This window comes from Anopheles coluzzii, chromosome 2 (genome assembly GCF_943734685.1).
Source record: "Anopheles coluzzii chromosome 2, AcolN3, whole genome shotgun sequence".
Lineage (NCBI taxonomy): Eukaryota > Metazoa > Arthropoda > Insecta > Diptera > Culicidae > Anopheles > Anopheles coluzzii.
Genome location: NC_064670.1, coordinates 11,698,579 through 11,716,861, shown reverse-complemented (window position 1 = coordinate 11,716,861; position 18,283 = coordinate 11,698,579). Strand labels below are relative to the sequence as shown.

Sequence of the window (18,283 nt, the reverse complement as noted above, 5' to 3'; positions counted from 1 at the left end):
TTCGGCGCCTCGATGCGTTCCGTATGTCGACTTTGGTCGACCTACGTCCGTCATCCGTCATCTCGCCTCCTTCTCCAGCTTTCTTTCCGTACCCTTCCCGTCCCCTCGCATCCACATGTCCAAAGCTCCGATCTGACATCTTTCTTTTCTGCTTCTACCACGTTTTACACAAGTTGTGGTTCGGACAAAATGTACAACACCGTGTCGAAAAAACGCCGGGTAATTACGTTTTCTTTCGTACAATTTACGTGCCAATCGATGGCCGAAGCTTTCGCGCAGTGAGAGGTGTAAAAATATGGCTAATCGGAACAATTTTACCCCGGCAAACGATGGACCAAAGTTTACCCCTCCCCGGGACGACTACCTGTCTCTGCTGACCGAAGCGAAGCCCGCCTGTGTGTGAAGTGTGGTGACGATGGGGGAATGCTTCCGGTTGTAAATACCCAGTGGAATGCAGCCCGGCACCGGAAGAGCATCCAAGCCTTATGATTGTGTGTATCGATCGACAAATTTGTTGCAATGTGGTGTCCGGTTCGGTCGGGGAATTATTGTTGTGATTAGCCATAACCTCTCACGCTCCGGGTAGCCTATGATGGTTGCTCTACAACATTGCAGTATCCTTGGGAGGAGCCACCAATGAACATCCTTGTGTAAACAATTCTCTATCCCCCGAAGCTAACTCAACTCTCTTTGTTCCCTTTTACACACACATCAATCTCTTCCACAGTTTGTGGCCAATGGCATGTTCCATGCCGAACTCAACGAGTTCCTGACTCGTGAGCTGGCCGAGGATGGATACTCCGGCGTGGAGGTCCGTGTTACGCCGACCCGCACAGAAATCATCATCATGGCCACCCGCACCCAGAACGTGCTGGGTGAGAAGGGACGCCGCATCCGTGAGCTGACCGCCGTCGTCCGCAAGCGGTAAGTGTACACAACCGCAACCTCGTTTACATTTCGGCGCACGGGAATTGTTTATCCTAATCGATGGTTGCGATTGCTATTTTTTTAACAGTTTCGGATTCGCTCCCGGCAGCGTTGAGCTGTACGCCGAGAAGGTTGCCACCCGCGGTCTGTGCGCGATCGCTCAGGCGGAATCGCTGCGCTACAAGCTGATCGGTGGGCTGGCCGTGCGCCGCGCCTGCTACGGTGTGCTGCGCTTCATCATGGAGTCGGGCGCCAAGGGCTGCGAGGTGGTGGTGTCGGGCAAGCTGCGCGGTCAGCGTGCCAAGTCGATGAAGTTCGTCGACGGACTGATGATCCATTCCGGCGATCCGTGCAACGAGTACGTCGACACCGCCACCCGGCACGTGCTGCTGCGCCAGGGTGTGCTGGGCATCAAGGTCAAGATCATGTTGCCGTGGGATCCGAATGGCAAGATCGGCCCGAAGAAGCCCCTGCCCGACAACGTGTCCGTGGTTGAGCCGAAGGATGAGATCATGTACTCGTCGCCGCGCAGCGAACCCAAGTTCAAGGTGCCGGAACCGCTGGTGGAAGCGAAGGAGCACGTCGTCGAGGCGTGAGCGGGGTGTGACACTGTGTGAGTCGTGGGATGACGGTGGAATGTTGGCGCGGTGTACATTCATGGTGACGCTGTTGGGAATGCGTGATGTGCGTATTTGGAGAGGGCGGATCGAAGGATGAAAATATATAAGCTTTCTTCCAGACGGATCACCGCCGGAGCGAAACATTAGAAAAACGCAGCAAGGGAGTATCCGTTTGGAGAATACATAATCATACTGTTTTGTTTATTGTTCACGGTTGCATCCTAAACGCCGGTTCGCTCCCCCCCCCCCTCCCTCCCTCCCTCTACTGCTGTTCCACATATTACGTATAAACATACACACAAACACTCTCTACGGTAGATTGGTTGGCGCTATTTGTTCTGCGACTTGGACTCCTATCGCTTCCCTCGGATTCCCCCGTCCGTTACGGATGGTTCGCTGAGACTCCGCGTCGCTTCACCTCACTCCAGTCGACGGTGCGAAAGAACGCGCTCGCTATGATTTGCTTAAAATCTAACCGCCGTTCCACGTCCGGCTGTAGCAGACCCTCTAGCAGCTCCCGTGCCTCCATCGACAGCTCCACGCCCTCGGGATACTGGACCTCGTGGTAGCAGAACACGCCGGACGGATGGCACGATACGAACTTGCGTTTGGTCAGCATCTCGAACATGATCACGCCGATCGACCAGAAGTCCGACCTGGGCTCGAGTGGCCGTTCCGGGGCCACGTACAGTGCCCTGATCGCCGACTGCTTCGGTGCAACGGGATGGGCACCGCCCGGCTGGCAGAAGTACGATTCACCCCGCCGATGGAAGTACGTCAGCATTAGCTGGCCTTCCGGGCCAAGCAAGAGATTATCCATTGTGAGATCACTGTGGGAGGAACGGAAGAAGATTCTGTTAAAACGATGCGATGCTCCGAGAATGGCTCCATGCAGCCTGCTACTCACCCACAAACAATTCCATTAAAGTGTAAACTATCGACCGCAATCACTAGCTCGCTGATCCACCGACGAACGCTACCCTCCGGTAGAAGATCGGGCGTCAGCTCGTCCACCGGCTCGCTAATACTTGACATTCTCGCTAAACCTAATTGACTAGAATGAGATTTTCTACTTTCTTGCCCACCTTCGCCAGGGGCGGCTGCCGCTGCCGTTTCGAGGCTGCTGGCCGGAACGGCCGAGATCTGGGCGGAGCTATTGGAATGTTCGTCCGATTCTTCCAACGTTTGTGTGACGGCTTTCAGTAGGCGCTGGCTGCAGGAGAGCAACTCCCGAACGTCCATGTCCTTCGAAAGTGCATCGAACGAGGGAATCACGAGCTCCGGCTCTTCATCCGGCTTCCCGACCGGCCCGTTCTCTTCCTCCTCCTCGTCCGGCAGCACTTCCTCGGCTACCTCATCCGTGCCATCGTTCTGGTCAGCAGCGCTCGGTGAGTTTCCATCGCTGGCTTCAACTCCGCCACCACCACCGTTGCTGTATTCGTTTACCAACTCCAAGAACCCGGAATCATAACCGGAACAATTGGGTTCAACCCGCCGCTGCGCACCATCAGTTTCGCTCCCTTTGCCCTGCTTACTCTCCACTTCATTTCCACCTCCCTCCCCGTCCGATTCCTCCACCGTGAAATCATTCTCCACCGGCGAAGGGCAGTAGCTTTCCGGCTTCCGGTACGATCGGATGAAATCCCACAGCTTGCCGGCACAGACGAGCCGCAGCAGTAGAAAGATGCCCCCGTCCGTCGCTTGGAAGTAGGCAATGAGCGGCACCATGTAAGGCACGTCCGGCGGGAAGACGGCCGCACTCGGGAACGGTAGCCCACCGCCACCGGGGGCCACTGGCCGGCGGATGCTCTTCATGATGTAGAACTTCTTGTCCGTCACGTCCTGCACCTGCATGACCGTGCCGATCACCTTCACCACCTTGTAGCGGGACAGGTAGTTCAGTGGCCGCTCGAGCAGCTGGATCGGCGAGCTCGGATCGTCGTACGTGAGCGGCCCCATCAAACGATCGTCCGCGCACGAACCCAGCGACTGCTCCTCCAGGAATCGTTCGTAGATTTCCTCCGCCTTCGCGACGTACTTGCAGCTCTTCTCCTTGGCTATTTTGCGGCGGGTCTCGTTCGTGTCGTCCTTGGCGCCGCTCAGCAACCGATCGATGCCTGCCTTGTACTGCTCGAACGCGCGCTCATAGTCACCGTTCGCTTCCGCCTCGACCGCCTTGCTGAACACCATCCCGGCGGCTACGAGATAGTCCTCCGTTGCCATGGTTTCCGCACGGCCCGTTTCCATCGAGCCCGTTTCGGATATCATTGAATCGATCAGTGAGCCTTCCCTGCTGGGCGCGGGAGCTACAGACTGACAGTCGATTGCGTCCACTTCGTCCACCTCCTCGTCTCCGCTCGTACACGAACCGTCCGTACCCGTCGATCCATCCTGCCCATCCCGACCGTCCCGGCTCGGATCGATCAGGCTCAGCTCGTCCTGCTGCCCGATCCCGAGCTGCTTCCTTATTGTCTCTATATTGCCGCCTCCATCGCCGCCCGTACCGTTTTGCCGCTTGCCCGCGCCACGCTCTTCCGCCGGCTCGTCGTTGCCGGCCTCCTTTTCCGGCACCGCTATACCGCGGGTGAAAAAGTTCAGGAAAGCATGCGAACGGTACAGCAGCGGTTCCTGGCCGGCAAACTCCAGCAGCTGCAGGATGTACCGTTTCCGCTCCTCGATGACTGCCGGATCGAACCGCTTGAAGTAGGACTGGTCGGCCAGGGTCGGCACAGTGCCTGGCAGGTGACGCTCACGGTGCCGCCGGACGAGCTCCTTGTGCAGCTTTTTCACCTCGCTGAACCGCTTCCATAAGGTGACGCGCGTCAAACCCTCTGGATGGGACCGTGGAAATACCTGCACAGAACGGAAGAAACAACAAAAAAAGATGTACACCACAAATCAATCAAAGTTGCACAAATCCTTTGTGCAGCAAACCGATAATATACACGGGTAGAAGAACTGTGCCACCTACAATGGACGTGATGCGATAGATGGTGAAGCCCTTGTACTTGCGCGTTTCACTGCCCACCGAAAAGCTGTGCACCCATGTTTCCGTTTTCCTGCGGCCCCCTAGCAACATTTCCTCCCCTTTGCGCTGCACCGTCGACAGTGGGGGTTTACATTACTCGCGCGCAGCGGGAGGAAACACGCCGACGGAAATGTGGAATGGCTTGCTGGTGGTGCTGGTTTGCCGTTTCGTGCCAATGTGGTGCAAAATCACAGATGCACTGACCCCGACTGCAGCGACGGGCTGCTGCGATAGTGCAAAAGGTATCGAAAGAGGGTAGAAAAGAGAAAGCCTGTCAACTGTCACAACACAAACAACCCACTCTGCTACTCGCACGCACACACACACAAGCAACCCGTTTGACAGCGGGAAAACGCCTTGCATCGGCCAGAACGATAAAAAATACGTTACAGCTGCAATCGAGTGGGAATTTAAAAACTATTTATAAGAAACTTTGCCAAACACAACAACTATTTTACAATTTCAATGCAGTCTGTGAACAATTCAAACCCTTTTTTTAGGAAACACTGTCCACAGACAGTGGAAACTGGACTGTTTAAGATAAAAGATAAAACCACTAAAACATATGATGAAAATGCTACATTTAGGTCCAATAACACCTATAAGACGTCCAAAGTTGCTCAGAAAACCATAACGCGCTCCATATGTCGTACGAATCATGGAATATTCTAGCAAGCCTCCCGCCATACCACCGGCAAGGGCGATCGTTAACCAACGCCCAACCTCATCTCTAATTGAATTAAGCTTTCTCCCTGTCTCCATTGAAGAATGTCTTTTATTTGTATGACTTGCAATGTGTCGAAGCTTTCAATTCCACCTTCATCCGCAGCTCCCTAACGCCCATTATACATGCTGCTCTACAAACTAATCTCCCCTTAACTAAATGCTGTACTGTTTTTTTACTTTGCACTTAATTACACAATTACCTTCCAATGACCGTTCCAACGTAAATATAAATTAATTGTTCCTAGCGTACGATGAAAAAACAAACAAAGATTTACAACAATTGCATTAATGAGTTGTTATCAGCGAGTCCGAATCTAGGCGGCATGCATGGGTTCCAGCAATATTGCCAGTGTTGCTGCTGCTATATCTCTTATACCTCCCCAAAAGCGTTGTTCGTTTACAAGTGGCGCACGTTGAAGCATTACAATTTACACCCGGTAACGGCGTTCTGGAATGTGAGGTACTCGAAGGGAAGCAGCGCACAGTAGCGCTTTAGTCGTTCGTGGATCGACTCGATCATACCGTCCGTACCCAGATCGTAGCGATACACATTATCACTGTAAACAAAAGAAACGATAAGAAACGAAAGAGAAGATATGAGATTAGAGCGTGCATTGTACAGCAGAAGGGATGCAAATGGTGCTACCTTTTCGATTTCCTCACTGCACCGAGCGAGACTAGTGAGTGCAGCGCGAGGCTAATGCTGTCGAGCGACAGGCAGTACGGGTGTACGTTGCGCTCCTGCCGCAGCAGCTGCTGCTCCACGTGCTGCTGTACCGCCGCCAGGTACTCTTTTTCGGTGAACTGTGCCTTGCCGCGGAACTCGTCCACCAGCACCTCCACCGACTGCAGATAGGTGCACAGGAACGGACCGAGCGCGCTCAGATACACGCTGGCCAGATCGCCCTGTGGTGCAAAATCCAACGTGTCCTGCCCGGCCGGACTGGACCGCAACAGCCCTTGCCGGTACAGATGCTCCAGCGCGGCATCAAACTCGACCGTTTCGCGGCGCGCGTACAGCACAAACTCGAGCCCGTACAACGTCCGCAGCTCTCGCACCGCTCGCAGCAGCTCACTGCGCAGCAGCAATGCGGTACCGCCCGTGGCCAGGGCTCGCCCTGCCAGCAGCACCATCGCCGGTACGGCCAACCAGTGCAGACAGGGGTTGCAGTACAGCTGGAGGGAGAAGATTGGCACCGCCAGCTTCATCACACCGTCCGACAGGTTGTAGCCCTTCAGCTTTCGCTTGTCGACGCGGCTGAAATCGTGGTACGAGCGGGCAATCACCAGCACCCCGTCGCCCGTCAGCTGCAACACGTTCCGGTGCACATCGAGCGCACCGAGACAGAGCTGCTGCACGTCCGTGCAGCCCTCCACCTCCGTAACGGCACCGAGATCCTCGAGCATGCGCCCGAGCTGCGTCACGCCCGTCACCAGCTCGGCAAGCGTTACCGTCTGCCCATGGTACTTCCGGTAGTTGTAGTGTATCGCAATCAGATGAAACGCCGTCAGCACCATGCGGTGCTGCTGCAGATGTACCACATCGTTGGCCAGATTCTGGATCGCATCGCGCTCCTCCCGGGCCAACGTTTGCGCAAAGGTCGGCGCGACGGTGTGGCGCGTTCGGTTTAACCCCTCGCCGAAGTAGTCCTTCGCCGAGAGCGGATCGCCAAACTCGAGATAGATGGTGCCGTAGTTCTCGCGCACAATGCTGAGCGCCTTCAGCAGCCCGCGGGTCGTTTCCTTCGGCTTGGGCACACCGAGCAGCTCGTACACGAACAGCTGCTCCTCGACGGGCCGATCGTACGATACGCTCACCGGCACCACGAGCAGGTCGGGCACCTCGCCCATAAACAGTGGCTCCAGGGCCATCGAGAGCAGGCCAATCTTCGGCGACAGCGCCTTGTTGCTGCGGCTGCGCGTACCCTCGACGAAGAACTCGATCCCCCGGTCGTACGCCACTATCAGCTGGCGCATGTACTCGCGGAAGATGTACCAGTACTGGCGGTCGTTACCGTACGTGCGGCGCATGTAGAACGCGCCCGTATTGCGCAGCGCACTGCCCATGCCGGCCATCGAGTAGAAGTCCATCCCGGCCGCTATGCCCGGGATGGCAATGTTGTAGCAGAACAGCACGTACGACATCAGTATGAAGTCACCGTAGCTGCGGTGGCTCGGCAGGTACAGCACCGTCTGGCGGCCGTACCGCGACCGCAGCTGCTCCAGCTTCACCTCGTTCACGTACACGCCGGTGTAGATGCGATCGAAGATGGCGTTCAGCATCGTGCCGAGCGAGCGGATGACGGGCAAATTTTCCGCCAGCCCAATCTCGTCCAGCAGCTCGGCAATGGTTCGGGCTAGTTCGGCACGCTTCGCTTTGTCGTTGGATGATTGCTGCAATTGAGAAAGCAATGGTTTAAATGCGATACGCGATTGATTCAATTTGCAAATCCCTTTCGCTCTTTTTGTACCTCATCGAGCAGTAGCTGAATGCGGCCGCTGGCAAGTACGAGCTGCTTCAGCCTTTCCGGCGTCACCGGTTGATCCTTCCGGAAGGGTACCGTCACCCTGTACCGCTTCGTCATGTCGCGGCGCTCGCGGTACTGGGGCGCAAGCAGGTTTCGAAACTCGGCCAGCTTCCCCGGTGACAGCTTTATCGTCATCGATTCCACCACGACATCGTTCGAGCGGTGGTTCGCTGGCCTACTGCCACTACCGCTACCACTGCTGGGATTCGGTGCCATTGCTTTGTTCCCTGTATTGCGAGATAAAACAAAGTAGGCGTGATGTTAAAATTCGGATAAGCTAATTAAGCGGAAATTCACCCACGTGCTGTGTTAACCACTTAGCGCAACGTTCGTGTGAAGCACATTGCAGTGATTGTGGGAACGGATAGTACGCCCTGTCCGGCGCGCTTGCCCCACTAATCCTTGATAAGGATCATGGATTATCTGGCGCGTTATCAACGATGCCTCGACAAGCCCCGCACGGAGGTGTGGCAAACGGATGGTTGATGACGCGCCTTACCCAATTAGATAAGCGGCTGTTGACACATACGCACACAACAGCCGCGACTGATGTAGTGAGAAATCCTGTTCCGGCAATAACAATCAATCCCAACCAACCGCTTCGAAACGAGCTCGGTGCCCCGTTGAGGGTGTTTCACTCTTACCGTTTTGCTTGCACGCGTTGTCTTGAAAGTTGCAGTGTCTTTTGGTAACTTTGCCACTCTATATTCTCTGCACACCTTATCAACACGGAATCGTGACCTTATCCGACCTTTCCGTGCATTCCGTGCGACCGTTGCTGTTGGATATCAACACTCTTCTCACTCCCGCTAAAATTGCCCTTAATTTCACACACTTTTTGCACCAAAAATCGTTCACCGATTAGCACTTTTTTGCCTACGTTCACAGTAGGCCACCTTTGGCAGGGAACAGAAACTGCACGCTAGCGCTCATATACGCACGCCGCCTTCGACATTCATCACCTAGTTTGCGCAGCACATCGGACGATACGCTGTGTGTTCACGCAGTTCTCTCGCAACACGTCGACGATACCACCCCACCAAAAACCCCGTCCGGCACACGCATTCCGGGCCCCGCAGTGGCGCAGTCACAGTTCTAGAAAGGTGGACACACACAGCACAGATTAGCAAATTGGCTTCTGCAACACCACACACGCGTGTGCTCGCGCCCGTCACCACCGCCGGGACAGAAAAGCGGCGCTCACTTCTACTGCTGGTGTTGGGCAATCACACTTGCTGGTACTGCTGACCAAGTTTTCCTCGCCGGAACCGGTCCGCCGTCCCACCATAGCCTTGGGGGCGAGTTGTCAAGCATTGGCTCCTTCCTTCGTTTGCCGTTTGCACCACGATGTTTCGCCTGCTCCCGCACAGGCGCAATGTACACAAAACAAAACCCGTTTCTCCCCCCTCCACCTTCTCTTCGGCGGCGCGCGCGTACAGTGCGTTTCTATATCCAAAATGACGGTTCGATGCACCACCGTTCGTGCGCGACCAGTGCTGCCAGCCGGGTTACGATTTTGGTGCGTTGAAATATTTCACGAAACATTTCACGGTGTCCTGGCGAGCTTTGAAAACGTGATCAGCTGTTTTGCCGTTGATAAACGGTTACACCTTTCCCAGGAAGTTCGGCAGTAAACGTATCGTTTCTGGCGCTTCTTTCGGACACACACTTACTACACAAGCCACAAAGCCGCTTCCGTTTTGCCAATGAGATTACACAGTTGTCTTTATTTTCGTACACTTGACTGGAATTTAATGTAGCCGTGTGCTTGTCTAGCACAGAGATGTTTTGGTTGAGATGTTGTTGGGGTTGTTGGGGAATCAAGTGTAACGAGAGTATATTCGATATATGTCTTTCTGCCGGATGGTTGGATACAAGTTGTTCTACACCTTATTTCGAGATGTTATGGAGCGCAGTTGGTTATTGTTTTGTCAGTTAGCTTTCCATGTTGTAATAGGTTGTACAATTTTACTAACGTATAAGTTTTAGACCATGCTATCATTAACTTTGTCTATCAATAAAAGATCATCGCACGATCCTTCCGTAACCCTTTCAACTCAGTTGTCTCGTGTTTTGTCTTGTTTTTTCTTCTTATTTCAGTCAGTACCTCCTCGGTCTCGTCCCCCGGACGATTGAAAACCTCCTTCTAAATGATTTCTTCAGCTACTACACGTTTAGTTTACTCGCTCCCCCCGCATTCATTATTTGCCTTTTGTTTCATTTATGTTTCAAAATGATCATACAAGAATATATGTATATACGACTGGCATAACATTGTGGGGCTATTAATAGCAAAATTTTCTTTTTTTCAAGATCTGTGTGTATATATATATGCACGTATATATTGTGTTTTGTTACAGAATAATATAGGCTGGGTGTGTGTGTGTATAATTCATGCTTTGTGAGTACATATCAGAAGCTTGCTTATCGTGTAACAGTATCCTAAACATTCAGAACTGGTTAAGAGATTGATTGCATTAACTGTATCGCACTAAAGGTTCGCCAATCACGTGGTTCGAGCATACATATAAGCAAAATATAGCGCAGTATTTTCTTTTTTTTTGTAATACACATAAGCGGAATATTCATTTTACATAGAACGTATTATAAGCGATCTTGACCTAGCGTTTAAACTATATATAGGGCAATTTTTTAAATCACATATCGTATTGTTTGTAACAGAACGCGCATCGTAAACCCTCATCTATGACTAGAAGTAGATAAATAATAACTAACTTATACAACTAAGCGAACCGAAAAGGCTAGTAAATAAACAGTTCAAATTACTCGTTTAAAATAAAAAAAATGACTTAATGATCTTACATATGATTGCATTTTCCTAGGCCTATTGCCCGAACAACCACAAAATGAAGCATTTAATGTGTGTTTATACGTATTTGTCGGTAACAATTATGCTTTGGAATTTGTTATGGATGTTTTATGATTTCCTCGCGAGATTGAGATTTGTTTCAATGTTTTGTAGCAAGCAGTTTGATAGTGTGAAGGCATTGAAATTCAAACATTTATTATTATTCTTGCTCATTCTTGCTGAGCTTACAACGATAATCCTGTACCATTATGTTGTGTGCTTCTTCTAGATTTAGATTTCGTGTTTGAGACCAATTGATTTTGGTTGTGCACCATGTCATCACCTCGACGTTACGTTTCAGTTAGATGGTTTCCCTAATATTACCCACCTAATAGTACCAGCACGTAGCTTGTTCAACTACGTGTGTGTCCCTTTAGCTGCACCTCTTGTTTTTGGGAAGGAGAGAAATCAATCACATTTTTGAGTATATTTTTGTAATGTTTCCACTGTCCCCACTGCAGCTGCAGTTGCAATAAGCATTAAAAGCTCTAGGGGAAGGGGGGAATAGGCATTAAGCGACACAAAGCTCTATTCATAAGCAGAACTATGCTCACTCCGTCAAGAGCATGTTAATGGAGAGAAAAGGGTGGCTATAATATCAAGGAAAAGCATAGTATCGAATAGAATAGAATAGATATGGCCAAATGTCGAACTTCCTTTCTACACCGAAAGACACTTTGATATTTTTTTTTGTTATATGGCTGTCCATGTTTCATTGCGGTTAGCTTGATTCGTGTTTAAGCAAATCACACGTCAGCTTTAACGCCACTATCTTTGGTAACATTTTGTCCGACGATATTTAAATCGCAATCATACAATTTACGGAATTACTTTCCAGTTCCAAATTTCTTCTCTCTGTGTGTGTACAATACTATTCAAGCATGTAATCGCAACATTCAAATGGAAACCATATGCTTCGTTGAACATATAGTTCACAGCAGAATTCTAAATAAATGGTAAACATAGAATTACCTCTTTATACTTTAAACAAATCGATTGATAGAGAAAATTAGATACCTTTCGTAAATGAATCCTCCTGCTTACTTCTTCTTAACGTTTTCGTGGACCTTAATTTGCCTTTTAAGGTAATGTTAAATTTAAGATAATAAACCAACCACATTCAGGGCCCAGCTGACGCTTCCTTCTTTTGACATCATAGCTAGAGCAAGACAACTAAACGTTCAATTCAAAATTGCCTAACAGTTTGAAGAATACAGCTAGTAATACTTTTTTGTCCATTATTGCACTTTTGCGCGCTCAAATATCAACCACCGCTGCCTTTGGAGTGCCTTACTTACACAGGGAGTAGCAATGTGCATCGCTTTCCAGCATTTCGTTACTCGCCTGACGTTACAGCGATGCGGATGTTCAGTGATGTTGACAACACGTTGTCGATTTTACTGCGGATAGCCTAGGGCAGCTGATAGCAGCGGTTCCCAGGAACGGTTGATTTCTAGGAACAGCTTAGAGCAATGATCGTACACTGCATCGTCGCTGCTAATGATCGAAGCCGGGAATGCTTCGCTCTAAGGACGAGAAAGAAGGGGCACGATTGAGTGGCTGCGCAAAGGAAGAAATGCGAAGTTAGTGTGTCACCCTACCTTCTTGGTGTGCCAGATCGATTCTAGCATGGACAGAAAACGTTCCTGCTCTGCGCTGGTCGAAAAGAACACTACCAAATCGTCCGAGTTTTCCCGCACCTCCTGGCACTCAAATTCCTGCAATAAAAAAGAAGAACCAAATAAAGAACAAGCTTCTCTATCGATCTCTTTACACTCCCAAGCAGCCGTACCAGAATGCACCACCAGTTGGAAGAGATGGCCGGTATCTTTACGGCCGACATTTCATCGATGCTAGCGCACGTCAGCACCTCGACACCGGAATTCTTCCCATAGAAGCTGCTCATGTTGGTGTAGCTTTTCTCTTCCGTGCTGCCAGCGAAAAAGTCCACCAATGAAGGCGGTCCACTGGTGGCCAGGGCACCGGATCGTGGAAGGCTTCTGGCCGGCGATGCATTCAGCAGCTGTTGCTGCTGCTGCTGCTGCTGCTGCATTGCGCTGCCTCTGGTCGGTGTACTGGTGCTCGATGCGTTCGAGCGGCGGTCAGCGCTGATCAACTGGCCAGCAACGTTCGTGCGCGTTGGTGTGCTGCAGTTGGACCGAATGGAACTTATCTGCAAGACAAGCGAAACGTTCATAAGGCAGGTGTCAGAGAGTTGCGCTTTTCGCGTGTGTATCTAGGACGTACCTCACTGAAGTTGTCCAGCCCACCATTACTGCTCGACACGTTGCTAATCTTCCGACGGGTGGCGTTCGGATTGATATTTTCCTTCGACGGAGAGGACAGACACAGCTGCAGCTGCATCGATGCGTTCGACGTCGATGATGGGTTGCTTATCTCGCCCACCGTGCTGTAGCTGGTGTTGCGACGCAACGGTGCGCTGAAGTCTTCCCGCAGCGTAAGGAGATGGTTCGACGTCATGATCAGCGTACACCCGAGTGTACGGCGACGTTCCTGCATCTCAAACAGCTTAAGAAGAACGAGCGAGAATAACAAATAACATCGTTACATTCTAGTTCCGGTTGGTTTGTTTGCAGCGAATGCGAATAAAATGTTAAATTCTTCTTCAATTAATGCTTCAAGTGTTAAGTACAACGATTAACGCTACGCAACTATGACTTGATAATGAGAAATAAATAAAAACAAAAAAAAAGTGCTTCAAACCTGTGCCTCGACTGCCCGCGTATCACTCACCCCGCTTGCCGCTTGCACCAGTGCCTGCAGCCAATCGGACGCCACATACTCGTCCGGTGCGGCCAGCTGAAGCGCTCCGGTGCGAAGCAGCAGCTCGAAGCAGTACGGCCGGCCCGAATTCACCGACCGGCGTGCTCCCTGACATTCGGCCAGTGCGACGGCCCACGTTGGCAGCTTCTGGGATGCATCTGCGAACAGGTAAAGTACTCCAGCTCTGCCAAAAGAATAAAAATAAGCCATTCATTATAATCCCAGAACGTTACTTTTTCTGTTCGTTGCTACTCACTTCAGCAAAAAGTATCCCGCCGACCAATTGTCCACGAAGCCCGCGTGAGACATTCGCCGATGCATTAGCGGGCCCTTGATGTGTGGCCCAAGCGGTGCCTCCTCGCTACCCAACGTACCGGCCGGCACGTTTACGACCGCGTAATATTTCCACGAATCCTCCCGGCTGACGCTCGAGTGATCGCGCACGAACGCCTGCAGCGGTGCCAGATGATCGAGGGTGAGCTGACCGACGGCCGGCAGTACGGAGCCACCGCGCCGCGCGCACAGCTCCAAGCTCGACACTAGCCCCTCCGCTGGGTACGGGCCACCGGCCAGCAGCACCTGCTGCATGTCCCGGGCCGAGTTGCTCAGCAGCACCGTGTTGCCGTACGGGCCGACCAGTATAACGTCCAGCTCGGCGTACGGCAGCACAAACTTATTGCACAGCTTGTTCCGCACCTGGTCCGTCACGTACAGTGTGCGATCGGTCAGAAACACCAGCACCGGCGTCATGTACCCCTCCCGGCTGTAGCCATTGAACAGCTTAAACACCTTCATCAGCACCTCGCTGTCGTTGCGGTAGATGGACAGCCGCGGGCCGGCAGAAAACAGTTCCACCGGTAGCTCGCCGACACCGATCCCGCCACCATCGAACTTTACGCCTCCGAGCGCAAACGGGCTGGCGCTTTCCGCGCCCGACTGGGCGTACGTGTCGTTCAGCTGGATGCGATCGAGCTGACAGGCCGACGAGGACAGCTCGATTTCCATGGCGATTTCCGCGTTCAGATCCTCCACCAGCTCCCGGTTGATTGGGCGCGCCGGTCCACGCGGGCACAGGTTCTCGAACAGCTTGCGCTCCCCGTTCAGCTTCGACTGGAAGAAGGGATTCTGCTTGATCGTCGCCTCGAGAATCTTTTTCTGCGTCACGTTGCGCAAGAACCGGTTGATGAGCGAACTTTTCGACGCGGTCGAAGCGGAACTGGCCGTCGACGATGTCATTGGGTTGTGACGGTGTCGCTGCTGCTGCTGGTACGGTGTACGGTTTGTTTGGCGCGCGAATAACTCCTCCGATTGGGGGGTTACCGGGGTCAGTGCGGCTGCGCTCGACGCACCCGACGAGGAAGGATAGTCCACAATCACGAGATCGTCCTCGATGAGCGTAGGTTTTTTGTCCACCTGGTGCTGGTCCACCGATTCGATCAACGATTCGGTGGTGGTGGTGGTGTTGGTGGTGTGTGTGGTCGTCGTTACCGTGAGTATATCCTCAAACTCCACTGCCAGCTGTGGGTCGATGATATGGCTCAGGTTGCGCGCCGGAGGCACCACCCCGAGATTAAACAGATCCGGGCTCATGCGTGACGGGCGTGACGCTTCCATGCGTGTGGTGGTGAGCGATCTGTTCTTCAGCGGCGATGACAGATGCCGGTTCGCTTTGGAAGCGGAACCACTGGCCGCACTGGCACGGGGCGATCCACTACCGGACTGTTTGCGTTCAACTGCACCCAGCTGCGGTTCGGAATGCTCGCTGCTGCAGGAAGAGATCGTGCTGCTTTCCATTAGCACCTTTTCCGAATGCTTCGGCGATGGTGGCGAGGGCAGTGCCGAGCTGCCCGATTCTCTTCTCAAACGCTGCGCCGCTTCATCGCCTCCCCGCTCTGCATCGCCGTCGCCACCGGGGCGAGGAGCCGTTGGGTTCGGCGTGGACGCTTGCGAGCTGATAACGTTCATCTTTTGAAATATGGTGGACAGCTTCTTTTTGATTTGCGTCTTGCCAATGAACGAGCCGCTTGTGGTTTCACCGACCGGCAGCTCCTTTTCCTCCTCCAGCGGTGTCTTGTCCTGTCCGTCCTCGAAGCAGTACGACACGCCGGTATGCTCGTACACGGTGCTTTCGCCGTTGATGATGAACTTGTTGCGATACGCAGCGGTGGCACCGACGCCCGCCGCACCCAGCGCCACTTGCGAAACCGAATCCGGAGTGGAGAAAGTCACCTCTTCCTCCGATTGCTCTCGCTCCCCGCAATTACCCCCATCGGTGACCGCTTCTGCTGGGGGCAATTCGTCCTCCACACTGTTCTTGCGACTCGGCGCATACAGATCCTCGTCATTCTTTCGGCGCAACTGCTCGTCCACGTTGTGGACGTACTTTTTCTGCTGCCCGGCATTCGGCCTCCCGCCAGCCCGGCTGTGAAACCCACCGTCCAGGCTCTTCGACAGGAATGATTTCGGTTTCTGTACCAGCGTGAAATCATCCTCCAGCGTTGCGTCATCGTGCACCTCCGGGATGCATTCGCGCACCGATGACAGATCTTCCGATCCTTCCGGTACGCCCCGCTCCGGAAGCGCGATACCGAAGATGTCCTTCAGCGAGCCAAAAATCATCCGACTGTTGTCGATCACCGACAGTCGCTGGTGCACGTTGAACTTCTTCACCTTCCGGCTCAGATCGTACTCTGGCACGACCACGTTCGTAAAGATGCTGTTGCGCTTCGTCTTCTTAAGGCAGCTGCTCTTCGGTTTCTTCTCCTTACTCCACACCGACTTTACAAACTGTTCGCCTGCGCCGCCACCATCGCCGCCGCCCGTCACGTTGCCGTTGAACTCGTCCAGATGCTCGATGCTTGGCTCGCTGTAGTAGCAGTTGTCCGAGATAATGTTGTTATTGTTATTGCCCCCGTGTTTACCGCGTCGACCGGTCGCACCACCACCACCATTCGAGCCAATACACTCGCAGCTGTTTGATTTTGCCTGCCGATAGTTGGTCGTTTGCGTATTGCCTCCTTCGCCCGAGTCAAGGCTCGAGTTTGAATCGGAACAGCCACACTTGTACAGTGCCTTCCCCCCTCCGATCAGATCCGACACCTTCGTCGTCCGCTCCGGGGGACCGTACTCGAACACGCCCGAATTATCGTACTTGACGTAGTTCCGCTCGTCCTCCACGTTCTCGAACACGTCCGTCTTGCCGTAGTCGAGCACATCCGAGCAGGCGTTCCGGTACACGTACTGCCTTCCCTCGTGCGCTTCCTCGTCGTCGTAGTCGTACCCGGCGCCGCCGGTGTCATCCTCCGAGCACCAGGAGTAGCGGCCCTTGGCCACATTCTTCTTGCCCGCACCGCCCGTCTTGTACGTGATGAAACCGTGCTCGATGTGTATATTGTCCGTCTTGGTGTTTTTCAGGATGTCCTCGTGGAACGAGACCCGCTTTTTGGGCGTTTTGCTCATCGGTGTCTTCTTAATCCGGCGCCGATACACGATGTTCTCGCTGTCGAACGTCGAGCAGGTGCTGGAGATGAGTTCGTCCGGGACCTGGCTCGTGCTCATGCCCGGTTCGATTTCAATCCCCTCGCCAATCTCCTGATCTGCCGCCAGCTTGGCCTCTCCCGCTTCGTCCAAATCGTCCCCCCCTGCCGTCCCGCCCACCGCAACGTCATCCTCCTCTTCCTCTTCGGCCGCTTCCACCTCCATCTCGGCGACCGGGCGGTCGTGATAGCTGTTGTAATTGTTATTGTTATTTTTGCCTTCCTCGCCAAACGGGGTCGCTGCTCCGGAAGCTGCCGCTGGCGGCAGTGGCGGTGGTGGGGTCGGTCCACCATCGAACTCGAACCCGCCAGCGCTGGAAATCATCGATTCGTTCAGCCCGCTCGATTCCGAGTCCAGCAGCTGCACACCGGAATCACTCGGCGTCGTGTCGTCCAGAATGCTGGCCACACTTGAGCTCATCTTGGGCGTTACGAAATCGCGCTGCGCATCATTGGGCACCACCTCGGCGGCCTGTTTCGCTTTGCCCTCCAACCCACAAGCCATCGAACCGCTGCTGTTGTTGTTATTATTGTTGTTGTTGTTGTTGGTGTTGTGCAAATACTCCTGACCCTCAGCAGCTCGCTGCATCGTTGCCACATCCATCGTGAAGGTTTATTTGCAATTGGCGTGCCTTGGAATGTATAGGTCAGTGGAACTAGTTCCGCCCCACGCTTGGTGCTTGGTGTCGAGGAAACCCCACTTTTTCCGTTCCCCGTAATCGATCGATTCGCGCACTACGCCACTACAAGGATGGCATCTAGGCAAACTCGGTCGGGAGGGGGGTACGGTTCTATTACATGCTGTGCTGCAGCTGACCACCTTTTGTGCTGTCGGTCCACCAAACAACACTCTTTGTGATGGGCACTTTTCTCGAGGCTTATTTTCTCGCTCGGGTTCATTACGAACGCCAACGCCATACACTTGTCATCACGCACTGAGTGTTTTGCACCATGTTGAACCGATTTTACAAAACTTTTGTAGTAAGTATTCTCAGCGACGAGGCGCTTTTCCTTACGGAGGAAAACCTCACACGGAACTGGGTGGAAAATCGATGCGTATTTCAATGACAAGTTTTTTCACTCTGTTGTACCACCGGGAGAGAGCGAGCATGAGCAAGAGAGAAAGAGAACAAGGAGAGGAAGCTAACCATTTGACGTTTCTTTGACATGCTTGCATACTTCACGGCGCTTATTCTCCGTATTTGAATTGTCTGTCCCTGTGTGCGTAATTTGAAATTAATACATTTAAATATCTTTTTACTTTA

General features: G+C 52.8%; 4 protein-coding genes across 6 annotated transcripts; 1 reads left to right on the top strand and 3 right to left on the bottom strand.

Moving 5' to 3' along the window:
• Positions 1-84: 84 nt before the first annotated feature.
• Positions 85-1,734, top strand: LOC120961321 (40S ribosomal protein S3). The gene is made up of 3 exons (XM_040385027.2): positions 85-219; positions 728-924; positions 1,016-1,734. The coding sequence occupies exons 1-3, from the start codon at positions 190-192 to the stop codon at positions 1,521-1,523; spliced, it is 735 nt and encodes a 244-aa protein (XP_040240961.1). The 5' UTR covers positions 85-189; the 3' UTR covers positions 1,524-1,734.
• Positions 1,527-4,961, bottom strand: LOC120961316 (ribosomal protein S6 kinase delta-1). The gene is made up of 3 exons (XM_040385020.2): positions 4,519-4,961; positions 2,455-4,400; positions 1,527-2,377 (listed from the first exon to the last, which is right to left on the bottom strand). The coding sequence occupies exons 1-3, from the start codon at positions 4,624-4,626 to the stop codon at positions 1,930-1,932; spliced, it is 2,502 nt and encodes an 833-aa protein (XP_040240954.2). The 5' UTR covers positions 4,627-4,961; the 3' UTR covers positions 1,527-1,929.
• Positions 4,962-5,332: 371 nt separating this feature from the next.
• LOC120961317 (dihydroxyacetone phosphate acyltransferase) lies at positions 5,333-9,416 on the bottom strand. 2 transcript variants are annotated; one of them, XM_040385021.2, is made up of 4 exons: positions 8,474-9,416; positions 7,773-8,056; positions 5,948-7,695; positions 5,333-5,858 (listed from the first exon to the last, which is right to left on the bottom strand). In XM_040385021.2, the coding sequence occupies exons 2-4, from the start codon at positions 8,043-8,045 to the stop codon at positions 5,723-5,725; spliced, it is 2,157 nt and encodes a 718-aa protein (XP_040240955.2). In that variant the 5' UTR covers positions 8,046-8,056; positions 8,474-9,416; the 3' UTR covers positions 5,333-5,722. The 2 variants fall into 2 exon arrangements, with proteins under 2 accessions (XP_040240955.2, XP_049462570.1); XM_049606613.1 differs by lacking the exon at positions 8,474-9,416 and adding an exon at positions 8,131-8,462.
• Positions 9,417-9,522: 106 nt separating this feature from the next.
• On the bottom strand, positions 9,523-18,105 carry LOC120961314 (uncharacterized). Of its 2 annotated transcripts, none has more exons than XM_049606604.1 (6): positions 13,739-18,105; positions 13,423-13,666; positions 12,946-13,227; positions 12,491-12,871; positions 12,300-12,416; positions 9,523-12,224 (listed from the first exon to the last, which is right to left on the bottom strand). In XM_049606604.1, exons 1-6 carry the CDS (start codon positions 17,620-17,622, stop codon positions 12,096-12,098), a joined length of 5,037 nt encoding a protein of 1,678 aa, XP_049462561.1. In that variant the 5' UTR covers positions 17,623-18,105; the 3' UTR covers positions 9,523-12,095. The 2 variants fall into 2 exon arrangements, with proteins under 2 accessions (XP_049462561.1, XP_040240950.2); XM_040385016.2 differs by having other exon boundaries at positions 13,453-13,666.
• Between the last annotated feature and the right edge of the window lie 178 nt (positions 18,106-18,283).